This window comes from Furipterus horrens, unplaced genomic scaffold (genome assembly GCF_987537825.1).
Source record: "Furipterus horrens unplaced genomic scaffold, mFurHor1.1.pri manual_scaffold_4, whole genome shotgun sequence".
NCBI lineage: Eukaryota > Metazoa > Chordata > Mammalia > Chiroptera > Furipteridae > Furipterus > Furipterus horrens.
In genome coordinates this window covers 173,107,944-173,120,971 of record NW_028327174.1, presented here as the reverse complement: position 1 = coordinate 173,120,971, position 13,028 = coordinate 173,107,944, and the positions used below count along the sequence as shown (strand labels likewise).

At 36.9% G+C, this 13,028-nt stretch overlaps 1 protein-coding gene across 4 annotated transcripts in view; it reads right to left on the bottom strand.

Moving 5' to 3' along the window:
- UNC13B (unc-13 homolog B) overlaps positions 1–13,028 on the bottom strand; it is a 196,960-nt gene that overhangs the window by 126,985 nt on the left and 56,947 nt on the right. For all 4 annotated transcript variants that reach the window (XM_090274335.1, XM_090274337.1, XM_090274336.1 and 1 more), the window contains exons 5-6: positions 11,853–11,976; positions 6,687–6,760 (exon numbers count right to left, since the gene is read on the bottom strand). In XM_090274335.1, the coding sequence (XP_090130461.1) occupies positions 6,687–6,760; positions 11,853–11,976 (198 nt within the window). The remainder of the gene's footprint in view (positions 1–6,686; positions 6,761–11,852; positions 11,977–13,028) is intronic.

The window sequence follows — 13,028 nt, the reverse complement described above, 5'->3', positions numbered from 1 at the left end:
ACTGTGAAATCCTGGGCAAGACAGAGCTTCTCTAGCACTGCCAATTAATGAGTCACTCCTTCATCATATATTTCTTGAGTGCCTATTATGTGCAAGGTCTTGTTCCAGGCAAAAGGAGAGTAGAGTTTGTAAACCATGGTAAGGAGTTTGAATTTTATTCCAGTGCATTGGGAAGCCATTGAGACTTTTAAACACAAGAGAGATGTGACTTGATTACACATTAAAAAGCACTCTGCTAATGAACAACACAAACAAATAGGCAAAACAGAACCAGAGGCATGTAAACAAGGAACATACTGACAGTGACTGGGAGTGGGGGAGGAAAAAGGGGGTAAGAAGGGGAAGGGTCTAGTCAAGGAACTAGTATAAATGACCCATGGACATGGGCAACAGGGTGGGATTGACTGGGAAAAGGGGTGGGCAGGGTAGGGGGGAGCAACGGGGGAAAAGCGGGTCAACTGTAATAGAAAAACAATTTTTTTTTTTAAAAAAAAGCACTCTAGCTGCTGTGTAAAATAAACTGTAAGGAACAAGAAGGGAAATAAACTAATTATTGAAATTATCCAGACAAAAGTTGATCGTGGCTTACATAGCAGTGTTAGTGGTGAAGGGAACTTCAAGTGGTTGAATACAAAATACAAAACATTTTTTTGTGTATAATCACACTTTTATATGTAAAGTACTGTAGAAGCAACCAACTTGGATACAAATATCAGAAGTAGATCCTACTATTACAGCCCCCATTAGGGAAGGATCAGTAGTCAAGTGAAATATAAACAAGATGATAGAATTAGTAAAACTGCCAAACGTAAAAATGTTTAAAATGACTTGAAAGTTAAGCAATCCACTCCAAAGTTAACAAACAGACTTGGTTACAAATAATAACTACTATAAATAATGATGACTTTTATAGGCAGTACATAGATATAACAGTGAAGAAATTTAAAACTTTAAGTATTAAACTAAAAGAATTCAGACTTAAAAGGAGAATAGATGTCTTTAGAAATATAGTCAGTGAATCTCTTCAAGGTCCAAAGCAGAAAGTGGAAGACCAATTATAGCCTAATTAATAATCTTAAGAAAGGTAAGGACTTCCGGCCAAGATGGAGGCACAGACAGACATGCTGAGTCTCCCTCCACAACAAAGAACGAATACAACTACCTCAAACCTAGAAACAACCAGAAGTGCCAGAAAATCAAAGTGCATGGAAGTCCAGCAAACAAAGATATAAAGAAGAAATACTCATCCAGACAGGTAGGAGGGGCAGAACCCAGGCAGAAAGGACACGGCGTGGTGGTGGCAGCAGTGGCAACAGCAGCAAGCTGGCGGAAAGTGCAGTCACACGTTTTAAAAGTCAGGAGGGACAACTGGGGAGTGTTCCCAGCTCCTCACCAGAGCTGCTCACTGTCCCAGCACCAGGGAAAATCAAGCCTCATTGCTTCTGACTATGCAAACCAGTGGGGGTTGGGACAGAGGCAGAAACTGCAGGTCTCTCAACAGAGTCCGCTTGTTTAAAGGGCCCCCACGGTCCTAGGACGTTCGCAGACCCACCCACTCTGGGAACAACAGCCAGGGCAGCAGCTAGAGGGGCACCAGTCTGGTGTGGAAGTGGGAGAAGTGCTGGGAAAAGGAGCAAGTGCTGTACAAGCGGCATTGTTCCTTCTCAGACCCCTCCACCGCATACAGCGCCACAATGTGGCGAAACAGGTCACCCATTATTGATGAATACCTAAGGCTCCGCCCCTTACAACGTACCAGGAGTGACAGCTCTACCTGGGACACGGAAGCAAACAAACACAGGAGACTTCCGGCCAAGATGGAGGCCTAGACTGACACACTCCGTCTCCCTCCACAACTAAGAAGGAATATAACTACCACAAAACCAGAAATAACCAGAAGTTCCAGAAAATAAATGGAAGTCCAACATATGAAGTTATAAAGAAGTGGTGCTCATCCGGAGAGTTAGGAGGGGCAAAGCTGGGGAGGAGAGGTCAAGCTGTGCTGGCGGCGGCAGCAGCAGCGAGGGAGGTAGGACAGTGGTAAGCACAGACACTCATATTTAAGGGGAGGCGAGAAGCACCTGGGGAACACCCCAGCTGCAGACTAGACCTGTCAGCTTGTGATTCCAAAGCCAGGGAAGGCAGACCTCCATTGCCTTGGACTGTGAGGCCCAGAGAGGGTGGGGATGGAGGAGGAGGCTCCCGGTCTCTCAGCAGAGAGTGAACGGCAGGAATCCATCTTGGACTCCCACAACCACAGAAAATGCTACAGCGTGGTTAGACGGGTCACCCAGTTGTGACGAGTGCATGAGGTTCCGCCCCCTATAACACAGGAAGTGTGACAGCCCTGCCCAGGAAGCAAAGGTAAACACAAAACTGGAAGGATGGCACAGATCATGATAGAGATCCCAGTGACGCAGCTGACCAGACAGCAAATATCTAACGGCTCAGCAGATAGGAAATCTTTCTGAGGTTCAGTTCAGAGCTTTGGTTATAAAAATGCTTACAGACCTAACAGCAGATCTTAAACAAGACGAGGAAGGAATGAAGGCTAGTCCTGTTGAAATGAACAGAAACACATATGAAACTAGTGGTGAGGGCAAGAAAACCAGGGATCAAATCAACAAATCGAAACATAGGGAAGGAATAAACAGTCAACCAGTATAGAAAGAAGAAACAAAAATAAGGAAAATGAGGAGAGGCTCAGAAACTTATCAGACAGCTATAAACAGGCCAACATCCAAATCATAGGTCCATCCAAATCATAGGGCTGCCAGAAGGTGAAGAAGAAGAACTACAAATTGAAAAATTATGTGAAAAAATAATGAAGCAGAACTTCCCTAACAGGGGAAGGAAATAGACTTACAGGTCCAGGAAGCACAGAGAGTTCCAAAAAAACTGGACCAGGGAGAACCACACCAAGACACATAATCAAAATGTCAAAAATTAAGGATAAAGAGAGAATCTTAAAAGCAGCAAGACAGAAGAAGAGAATTGCATACAAAGGGGTCCCAATAAGACTCTCAGCTGATTTCTCAAAAGAAACTCTGCAGGCAAGAAGGGACTGGCAAGAAATATTCAAAGTCATGAAAAGCAAAAACCTACAACTACTATTACTCTATCCAGCGAAGCTGTCATTCAGAATAGAAGGGCAGAGAAAGTGCTTCCAGGACAAAGTAAAACTGAAGGAGTTCATCAGATCCAAACCACTGTTATATGAAATGTTAAAGGGACTTGTTTAGTGGAAAGAGGATCAAAACTATGAACATTAAAATGAAAACTGGATCACAACAACTAACAACAGAAGCTAGGGAATTGAAACAAAGGCAGACTAAGTAGGCAATGAGAGTGGGAAAAGAATTATAGATATGGGGAACATTTTGGGGGGAGGTTAGTGGTAGGGGGATGGGGGGAAAGGGAGGGAGATGGTACAGGAATTAAGAAGCATAGTAGGAGGGAGTGCAGTAGACAGGAAGATGTTGAGAAGAACTATATGCACAACCAATGGGCATGGACTAAGTGGGGGTAACTGGAGGGAGGGGCATCACTGGGTGGAGGGTAACAAAGGGAAAAGAAATTGGGACAACTGTAATAGCATAAACAATAAAGCATATTAAAAAAAGAGAGAGCTAAGGAAAAATATGTAATACCTATATACAAAAAAATAGTTCAAAAAATTACAAGAAAAAAATTACAGGCCAAGTTCATTTATAAAGATACATGAGAAAATCCTAAATAGATTACCATCCAAATTCATATTATCATCCATCATAAATAAGTGTAGTGATATTTATATGTGAAAATGCATCATATGTGTGCATATGTATGTATGTTGGTCATATAACCAGGTGGAAGTCCAATATCTGAATATCTATTCAGGTAATTCATCACAATAAGTAGATTAAAGGAGAAACACAATGTGATTTAATAGATGCAGAAAAGACCTTGATAAAATCCCTTATTTACAACACTAAGTCTTAGAAAAGCAGAAAGAACTAGAAATTCCTTAATCTGATAAAGAGTATCTGAAAATCTATACAAAAAATCATACTTTAAGACTCATGAAGAACTTGGAACACTTTACACTGTTAGTGGGAATATAAAATGTTACAGCCACTTTGGAAAACAGTTTGGCAGTTTCTAAAACAGTTAAACGTATTATCATCTGATCCAGCAAGTACATTTCCCAGATATGTACCCATGAGAATTAAAAACCTATGTCCAAACAAAAACTTGTATTTGAATGTTCACAGCAGCATTATCCATAACAGTCAAAAAGTGAAAGTCACCCAATTGTCCATTATCAACTGATGAATGAATAAATAAGATGTAGTATAACCACCTATGGAATGTTATTTGGCAATAAAAAAGAATAGACTGATACATGCTACAACACAGTAGAAACTTTGAAAATATGCTAAGTGAAAGAAAACAGTCACAAAGGACCACATGTTAGATAATTCCATTTATATGAAACATGTAGAATAAGCAAATTGTATGGAGACAGAAAGTAGATTAGCGGTTGCCTAGTAGATTAGCGGTTGCCTAGAACTGAGGAAGATGAGGGAATTGGAGTATAATAGCTAACAGCACAGGGTTTATTTATGAGGTAATGAAAATGCTAAAATTAATTATGATGGATGTACAACTCTGTGAACATACTAAAAGCCACTAAATTGTACACTTTAAATGTACATGTAAACTGTATAATATCTAAATTATATTTCAATAAAGCAATTTTTTAAGGAAGAAAAGTAAACTTAATGAGCTCCACATCCTAGAATAGAAAAAGCAAAAATCTCAGAGGGAATTGAGAACCACAGCCCAAGAACCCTTATTTTTAGAACTTGTAAAATTTTTCAATGTTTGTATAAATTACACTTGGCTTTTTATTGTTTTAATCCCTTCGTCTGATTCTTCAGTGATATAGTAAAGTTCAATGTGTTTCTTTACTAGGAAAACAAAGAAAATGGGAGTTTAAAAGGCTGTATACTACTCCACAGCCAAGCTCTGGGAAAACAAAACCACAAAAGGTAAAGTGGATGAAATGACAGGGTGGGTTTTAACATCTATCAAAGGGAGAGGACAAATTGGGCATGAAAAGAGTTCTGCAGCTTAGTAATAGAAAGCCTACTAAGGATTTAGGTGAGTTAAGGGGAAATCCTGAAAAGAGTAGTTTGTGCTTGTCCCAAATTCCATTTCTTCATCTTTGATATAACTCCTTGTGGGTTGAATTGTATCCCTCAAAAAGATACGTTGAAGCCTAATCCCCAGTACTTGTGAATGTGATCTCTCCACAGATGTAACCAAATTAATCCAATGACCAGTATCCTTACAAGATAAGTGGGAATTGGGATACAGACACAGAAAGAGCAGGTAAGATACTGTGAGGACAGAGACACACACAGGGAGGCATATGATAGTGGAAACAGAGACTAGAATGATGTGTCTACAAGCCATAGAACAGAAAGGACTGGTGGGAACCACCTGTAGGTAGGAGGCACAGGGCAATTTCTTCCTCAGAGACTACAGGATGAACTGACCCTGCCAACACCTTGATTAAAAGTTCTAGCCTCCAGAACTGTGAGAGAATAAATTTCTGTTGCTGTGAGATACTCGGTTTGCAGTACTTTATTATGGCAGCCTTAGGAAACTAATGCACTCCTCAGACCACTGCATTTTGGCTTCCTGCACTAATCTAAGGATACTGGGCAGTAATTGCCAATCTAATGGTTACATTTCATTACTAATCTTCTTTGTTCTCAGTAACATTTGATGCTATCAAAAATTTCTGCATTAAAAGGTTTTTTTTTTTTTTCTTTGTTCTGTAAACTTTTTCTGATTCTCTTTCTTTTACAGGCAGTTCTTCCTTGGTCTCTTTTGTTTCTCAAGATTCTGTCTCTGATGTTTTCTGAAGTTGTGTCCTTGTTCTTCTTTAATATTCTTTGTACATACTCTACCTTAGTGAGTTCTATTCCTATGGCTTCAATTGCTACCATTATGTTGATAAACCCAAACTCAAAGCCTATAAGCTTCCCACTCTATCCAACCCTGAGCTTCAGATTCTTTCATGAAGTTGCTTACCAGACATTTCCATCAAAATATTCCCTGGCACTCCGATTTTACCTTATAATCAGACCAATTGTATAATAGCTCCTACTATGTCCAAAAGTCAAATAACTTATCTTTTCCCTCCACCACCAATATCAAAAACATTCCCCATTCCTGATGGCCCGGATTAAGTTGTGTTCTCTTCTGTGCACCAGGCTCCTCTCTGGAGATAAGTTAGGACAGTAGGGCCATGCAATGCAATAGTCTAAACATCCCTAAAAGAGCACACAAATAAAGTTATATATCCAAAAGTCTGGGAATGAGCAGAAGAAATGCCTTTTGTTCATCTGCATAACAAGAGGACAGTTTCTCCAGTATAAGCCCTTCCCCAAAAATCTAGAGCTAGACTAGCGCCATGTCAGCCACTTCTGGGGAACAATGAGAAGAACAGGAAGTATAGGAGAAAAACCCTTCTAATAAAACGCCAGGCAATCATCCAGCTGTCTTTTTTCTTTAACACAGTTTAAATTATTTCATTCTTCAACATGCTTATGGGCCATTCTGCTGAAAAACTATAATGTCCTATAAAGAGATTTTTCTCTATCTCTCCATATTCCAAATAAGGCAGTTCCTACCTCATTGTCAGCTCCCAAAGCATTGATTTGCTCCAATTTGTAGGTCCAATATCTGGCTTCCTCCTCTGGGATATCTACCATGAAAAAGAGGAAAACACATTACCAGGTTAATAATTTAATCATGGTCAATAACACTTTGTTCAATCAAATGATCAAAATTAGAAGGGTGATAACAATGGACTAGTTTTACTGGTGGCTTCATTCTTGCTATGAACATTATCTTTAATATTTACAAAAAACCTAAATAATGTTCTATTATTCCCACTGGATCAGAATACTTATTAATATGTTAATATGTCAATACTACCCAAAGAGATCTATAGATTCAGAGTGATCACTATCAAAATCCCAATGATGGTTTTTTTGTGGAAATAGAAACCCCATCTTAAAATTAATATGGAATCTCAACAGATCCCAAACAGTCAAAAAATCTTGAAAAGTAAGAATAAAGTTGGAGCACTCACAGTTCCTAATTTCAAAACTTACTACAAAGCTACAGTAATGAAAACAGTGTGGTACACACATAAAGACAGATATGTAGATCAATAGATTAGAGAACCAAGAAATAAACCTTCACATATATGGTCAAACGATTTTTTGACAAGGACACATTCAATGAGGAAAGGTCTTTTCAACAAACGGTGCTGGGAAAACTGAATATCTGTATGCTAAAGAATGAAGTTAGACCCTTACCTAACTAACACCATATAAAAAATTAACTCAGAATGGATCAAGACCTAAATCTAAGACCTAAAACTATAAAACTGCTTTTAAAAAATGGGGGAAAAGTTGCATGAACAATAAATTTGGAAAGTTCTTGGGTAGAACACCAAAAGGACAGGCAACAAAAGAAAAAATAGGCAAATTGAACTTCATGACAACCAAAAAAGTTTCTAATCAACAGAATAAAAAGGTAACAAACAGAATGAAAGAAAATACTTGCAAATCATATACCTCCTAAGAGATTAATACCCAAAATGTATAGGGAAATCCTAGAACTCAAAAACAACAAAACAAAAACTCAATTCAAAAATGAAGAACTTGACAGACATTTCTCCAAAGAAATATACAAATGGCCAATAAGTACATGAAAACATGCTAAACATCACTGATAATTAGGGAAATACAAATCAAAACTATAATGTTATACTACTTCATACCTACTTGGATGGCTACTATCCTATCAAAAAAAAGAAAATAACAAGTGTTGGTGAGATATAAGAAACTGGAATTCCTGTATACTGTTGGTGAGACTGTAAAATGGTATAGACACTATGAGAAACAGCATGGCAATTCTTAAAAAATTAAAAATAGAATTATATAATCCAGCAATTTCACCTCTGGGTATATACCCAAAAGAACTGAAAGAAGAATCTCAGAGACATGTGCACACCCATGTTCAGAGCAGCATTATTCACAGTAGCTAAAGTGTGGAAGCAACCCAAGTGTCCCTCAATGAATGGATAGAAAAGCAAAATGTAGTACGTACTTACAATGGAATATTATTCAGCCTTAAAAAGGATGGAAATGCTGACACATGCTACAACATGGAGGAAACTTAAGGACATAATGCTAAAAGAAATAAGCCAGTTACAAAAAAAAAAACAAACACGATATGATTCTCCTTATATAAGATAACTTAGAGTAGTACAAAATCATAGCAATAGAAAGTAGAATGGTGGTTGCCAGGGGCTCAGGGGAGAGGAGAATGGGAGCTATTGTTTGATGGATATAGAGTTTAAGTTTTACAAGATGAAAAGAGCTAGGATATGAAGGGTGGTGATGTTACACATTATGAATGTATTCAATATCACTAAACTGTATACTTAAAATGGTTAAGATAGGTAATTTTATGGTATGTGCATTTTATCACAATAAAAAAACAATGGTATATCCTCATTTCAATATATTTAAGATTGACTATTACAACTTCCCAAAGAACAAAAACATCTTTTAAAAACATCAGAGATGTCCATATATACAGCACAAAAAGGAGCAATGAGGCAATATATGGATCAGACCAACTTCGGAGACAGTTAAACAGATACACCTTCTAGTAGTCCACATGAAGGAATACAATACAGCCCTTTCCCCTTTATCCTACCTGTCCAAAGCTTCCCCTCCTTCCCCTCAAACTGCTCTTCTGCAGTTGGTGGCAGTATTTCAAAGTCTTATAATAAAACTTCAAATAATCTACTCCCTGACTTGTATAGTACTTCCTTGTCCATAAAATGCTGTACTCTGTACTTGTGAAAAAGAAGTAAGAGGACAGAAAGAGTTGCTGTGCTGCAGGTCTATATGTAGAATGATTCACCAAGTTATACGTTGCTAAGTGGAGAACAGCAGAGACAGCGAATGTGTTAGAATATACTAGAATATGCTACCACTTGTGTTTTAAAAAGAGGTTAATCTGTATATGCTTATAGTTTCAAAGACTGTCTCTGCAAAGATACATAAGAAAGTATTAATTGTGATTGCCTATAAGGAACTTATTTGTGAGGGAGACTTAATTTTCACCTAGATACCTTTTAAACCATAGTTCATGTACTACTACTGCCTCACCCCTCAAAATAGTTTTAAGAAGAAAAATATAGACCTACAAGAATGTTTATTGCAGTATTATTTATAACAGTATTATTTATGTTTATTATTATTATGCATTCACACAATAAAATCAAATAAACCACAGAAAATATTAGAGGAATAATATTTATTTTATATAACATTTATATTATAACTGTAATTAGTGAATAAAAGATTAAAATGTAATATATACAATACCATTTTATAAGAAAAACAGTATATGTGCATAAAAAACAAAAAGAAACATAACAACACATAAAAAACATCTCTAGTTGGTGAGGTTTCAAAAAACTTTTGTCTTTTTTGCATACCCATATTTTCTGACCTTTCAACAACATAAAATTACAAGTTACTATTTTTTAAAGATGCTATGTAATTTAATAGAATATTTACAGGTTTCCAATTTAACCAAAAAATTCCCTTTCCCAATGATAGGCCACTCTATTAAGTTTTTAAAAACCATATCCCAAATGTGGTTATCACAGAGGCAAAAGCTTAGCACATTCATATTAACTAGTGTCAAAGACAGACTTCACTTATCTGAGATTTTACTTTAATATTATTCAAAAAAACATTTTTAGACACCTTTTATGTGCCAAACAAATACTAGAGATACCAAAATAAACTACACAAGTTACCTCATGAAACTCAAAATCTATATAGAAATATATATGGCTACCTATGACAATAAAAGTGATGTAGTGTTGAGAGCAATGTTTGTTTACACTGCAATAAGGGATGGACTGACAGACTTCTAGCATGAGCTCCCCAGAGCCACACCCTGTGGATATGTAAATATATAAAAATATACGTGTGTATGTATAAATATATAAAACACATTTAAAGTCTCTGGAAATTTTCCTAACGGCATACAGCAAATGAAGAAACATTTACTCAAGAAAACCTACTAAAACTTTAAAACAGCCAATTTCTGTGGTATCTGAACCAATACCCACTCCCATCCTTCCCCCTCCTAATTCACCAAGACAGAAACTCCATTCCAGACTAGTACAGCCAAGATCACAGCACAAAGAATATAAGCAACTGACCTATTAGCAAGAACTTCAAATACTTTTCTCTCCACCTACAACTCAGCCTACAAACATACAGGAAAGTCTTCCTTTCTATTTTTCTTAAGTAATAGCTGTTCTGAGTTTAGTTATATCTGAGCTTATTAGAAAATCATGCCACTTTTGCTTAAATCACTATAAGATACAACATATGAGTAGACTAAAATAATAAAATAGCAGCAATAACAAAAGTATATGTGAATATCATTAGTGTGAACAGTCAAAATTAAACTAAATTAAAACAAGATATATAAACCAATTAGACAGAAAAAGATTAAAAACTGTGAAACACCAAGTGTTGGCAAAGATATGTAGAAAAGAGATATCTCAGATAGAGTTGGTAAGAATATAAAATAGTACAATCTTTCTGACAAGTAACTTAGCAGTACTATGAAAAGTAATAGTGCGTATACCATTTGACCCATTCCTTGAATTCTACTTTAAGGACTTTATGTTAGACTCACAAATGGGCACAGATATAAAAAGCTGTTTATTACTACAGTATGCAATATCAAAAAAAGTGGAAACAACCTACCAGTCAATTAATAAAGGACTGCTTAGATAATTTATTGTACAGGCAACTATTCAGATCAGCAAGATAGACCTTAAAGTAAAACATGGGTGATGTCCAAGACAATGTGCTTTCATACTTTATACAATTCTATATATAGTCTTGCACAGCTTAAGAACAAGGTATATTTGGAGAAATGCATCAGTAGGCAATTTAGTCATTGCATGAACATCATAGAGTGTACTTACACAAACCTAGATGATACAGCCTACTATACACCTAGGCTATATAGTATACCACCATCATATATGGGGTCCATCATTGACTGAAACATCATTGTGTGGTGCATGACTGTATCAAAATATATAGCATACAGAGTATGATCCAGATTTTGTCAAAATAAAATTTCTATGAAAGAAATTTCTTATGACTAAACCGAGACACAAGAAAGTTAATAAGTGGTTTAACCACTGCAAAGGAAATGCAAAGGCAGTGGCAGAAAGTGGAAAGAGAAACAACTTTTATCCATGTACATTTCCATACTATTTGAATTTTTACCAGGGCCTGTATTTTTATGATTTTTTAAAAATTACCTTTTTAATTACTATTCTATTTGTTAGGGCTACTTCATCCTTACAATTGACAGATCGTAGATATATATTCAACGTCAAGACAGTAAATGTTAAAATATTATTAGAAGAATAATTATTGATGTTCTCTAACCAGTAGGTATTTTATAAGTCATTATACGAAAGAGTCATAGAAAACAAAATAACTTGAAGAGAATGCTTTTAATGTGAATTCTTTAATTAGTACCATTCCAGTGGCTACTCTGCCCATCCCTGGGCTAGGCATTATAGGGAATAGAGGAAAAAGACACAATGTCCCAAAGGAGATGGGTGATAAGACAGAAGACACAGTAATAAAACAACTAGTCAACATTTTCAAACAATATGGTAGAAAGTATTAAATGGTTTTAAAAATCTAATCAAATAGACTCACCAAAAGGCAACTCAAATCTTGTATCGAGCAAAATTTTATGGGGAGTTGGGTTTTTAGTTCCACAGATCTCATCGTCTTTCATTAATGTCTCTGCCTCCAAAGTAGACCACTCCCCAGGCCCTTCCTAGAAAACAAAGATCTAAGATTAAACTTTACTTTTTCATGACTCCCCTCTCGGTTTAAGAGCCAGGTGTTTTCCTCTGAAATTCCTTGCTGGAGAGCTTCTGAGGGCCGCTCACATGTTGATCAGACAAACACAATACTGTCACCACCTGCCTCTCCTGCATGTGGCCTCTGTTATCCTTCTTTGGTGGGAGAGCAGCTTTTTGCAAGCCCACTAAGGAAAAAATTTTCAAAGTACCAAACTGAAAAGCCAAGCACCTCCAGGGACCAATATTTAATCTGCACAATTCTTCTTCTTTTTTTTTTTAAGATTTGGTTTATTTTTTAGAGAGAGGGGGAGGGAGGGAGAAAGAGAGGGAGAGAAACATCTATGTGTGATACATCAATTGGTTGCCTCAATCTGTGCAATTCTTAATGACTGTGTCACTTCATGTGTTGCTATTTCTAACCATTAAAGAGCTACTAACATTGCTAGTTAAGTAGATTTGAACTGGAGCCATAATGAAAATGAACTGCCCATTTGCCTGGGGGAGTAGTGACTTAGCCAGAAATAAAAAAAAATTAGAAAGGAGAGGCACATTTTCACCATCCCCACTCCCAGAGAGAACTCACAGTCCATGTAAAAGTCAAAAGGAATGCTATAGATTCTGTCCAGCTTCTAAGTGAGTGTCTATGGGGAAATTATGCTGAATTCTAATCTGGGAGTTCATTATTGAAAATAACATACAGAGACAATGTGAATACCAATTGCCTTAAACTCTGTTAGGGTTATATGTAGAAGAAGGAAGATTAAAACCAGTTCCCTGGGGATTGATGATCCAAAGAAAAAAAATCAGAGATCAGGACCCAGAGCAGAGAACAGGACCCAGCCAAGGGGCTGAGGAAATTTAATGGGGCTCCTCCTAGGAAAATAGCTTGGGGGGGAAAGGTAGAAAACACAGGTACCCTAGATCAATCAATCATATATACACACAGTACTCAGAATAACTGTCCACCTCATAAGTCTAAAGAAGTGCTCTAGCACCTCTGAGTTCAATCAGGGCAGAGGGAAGA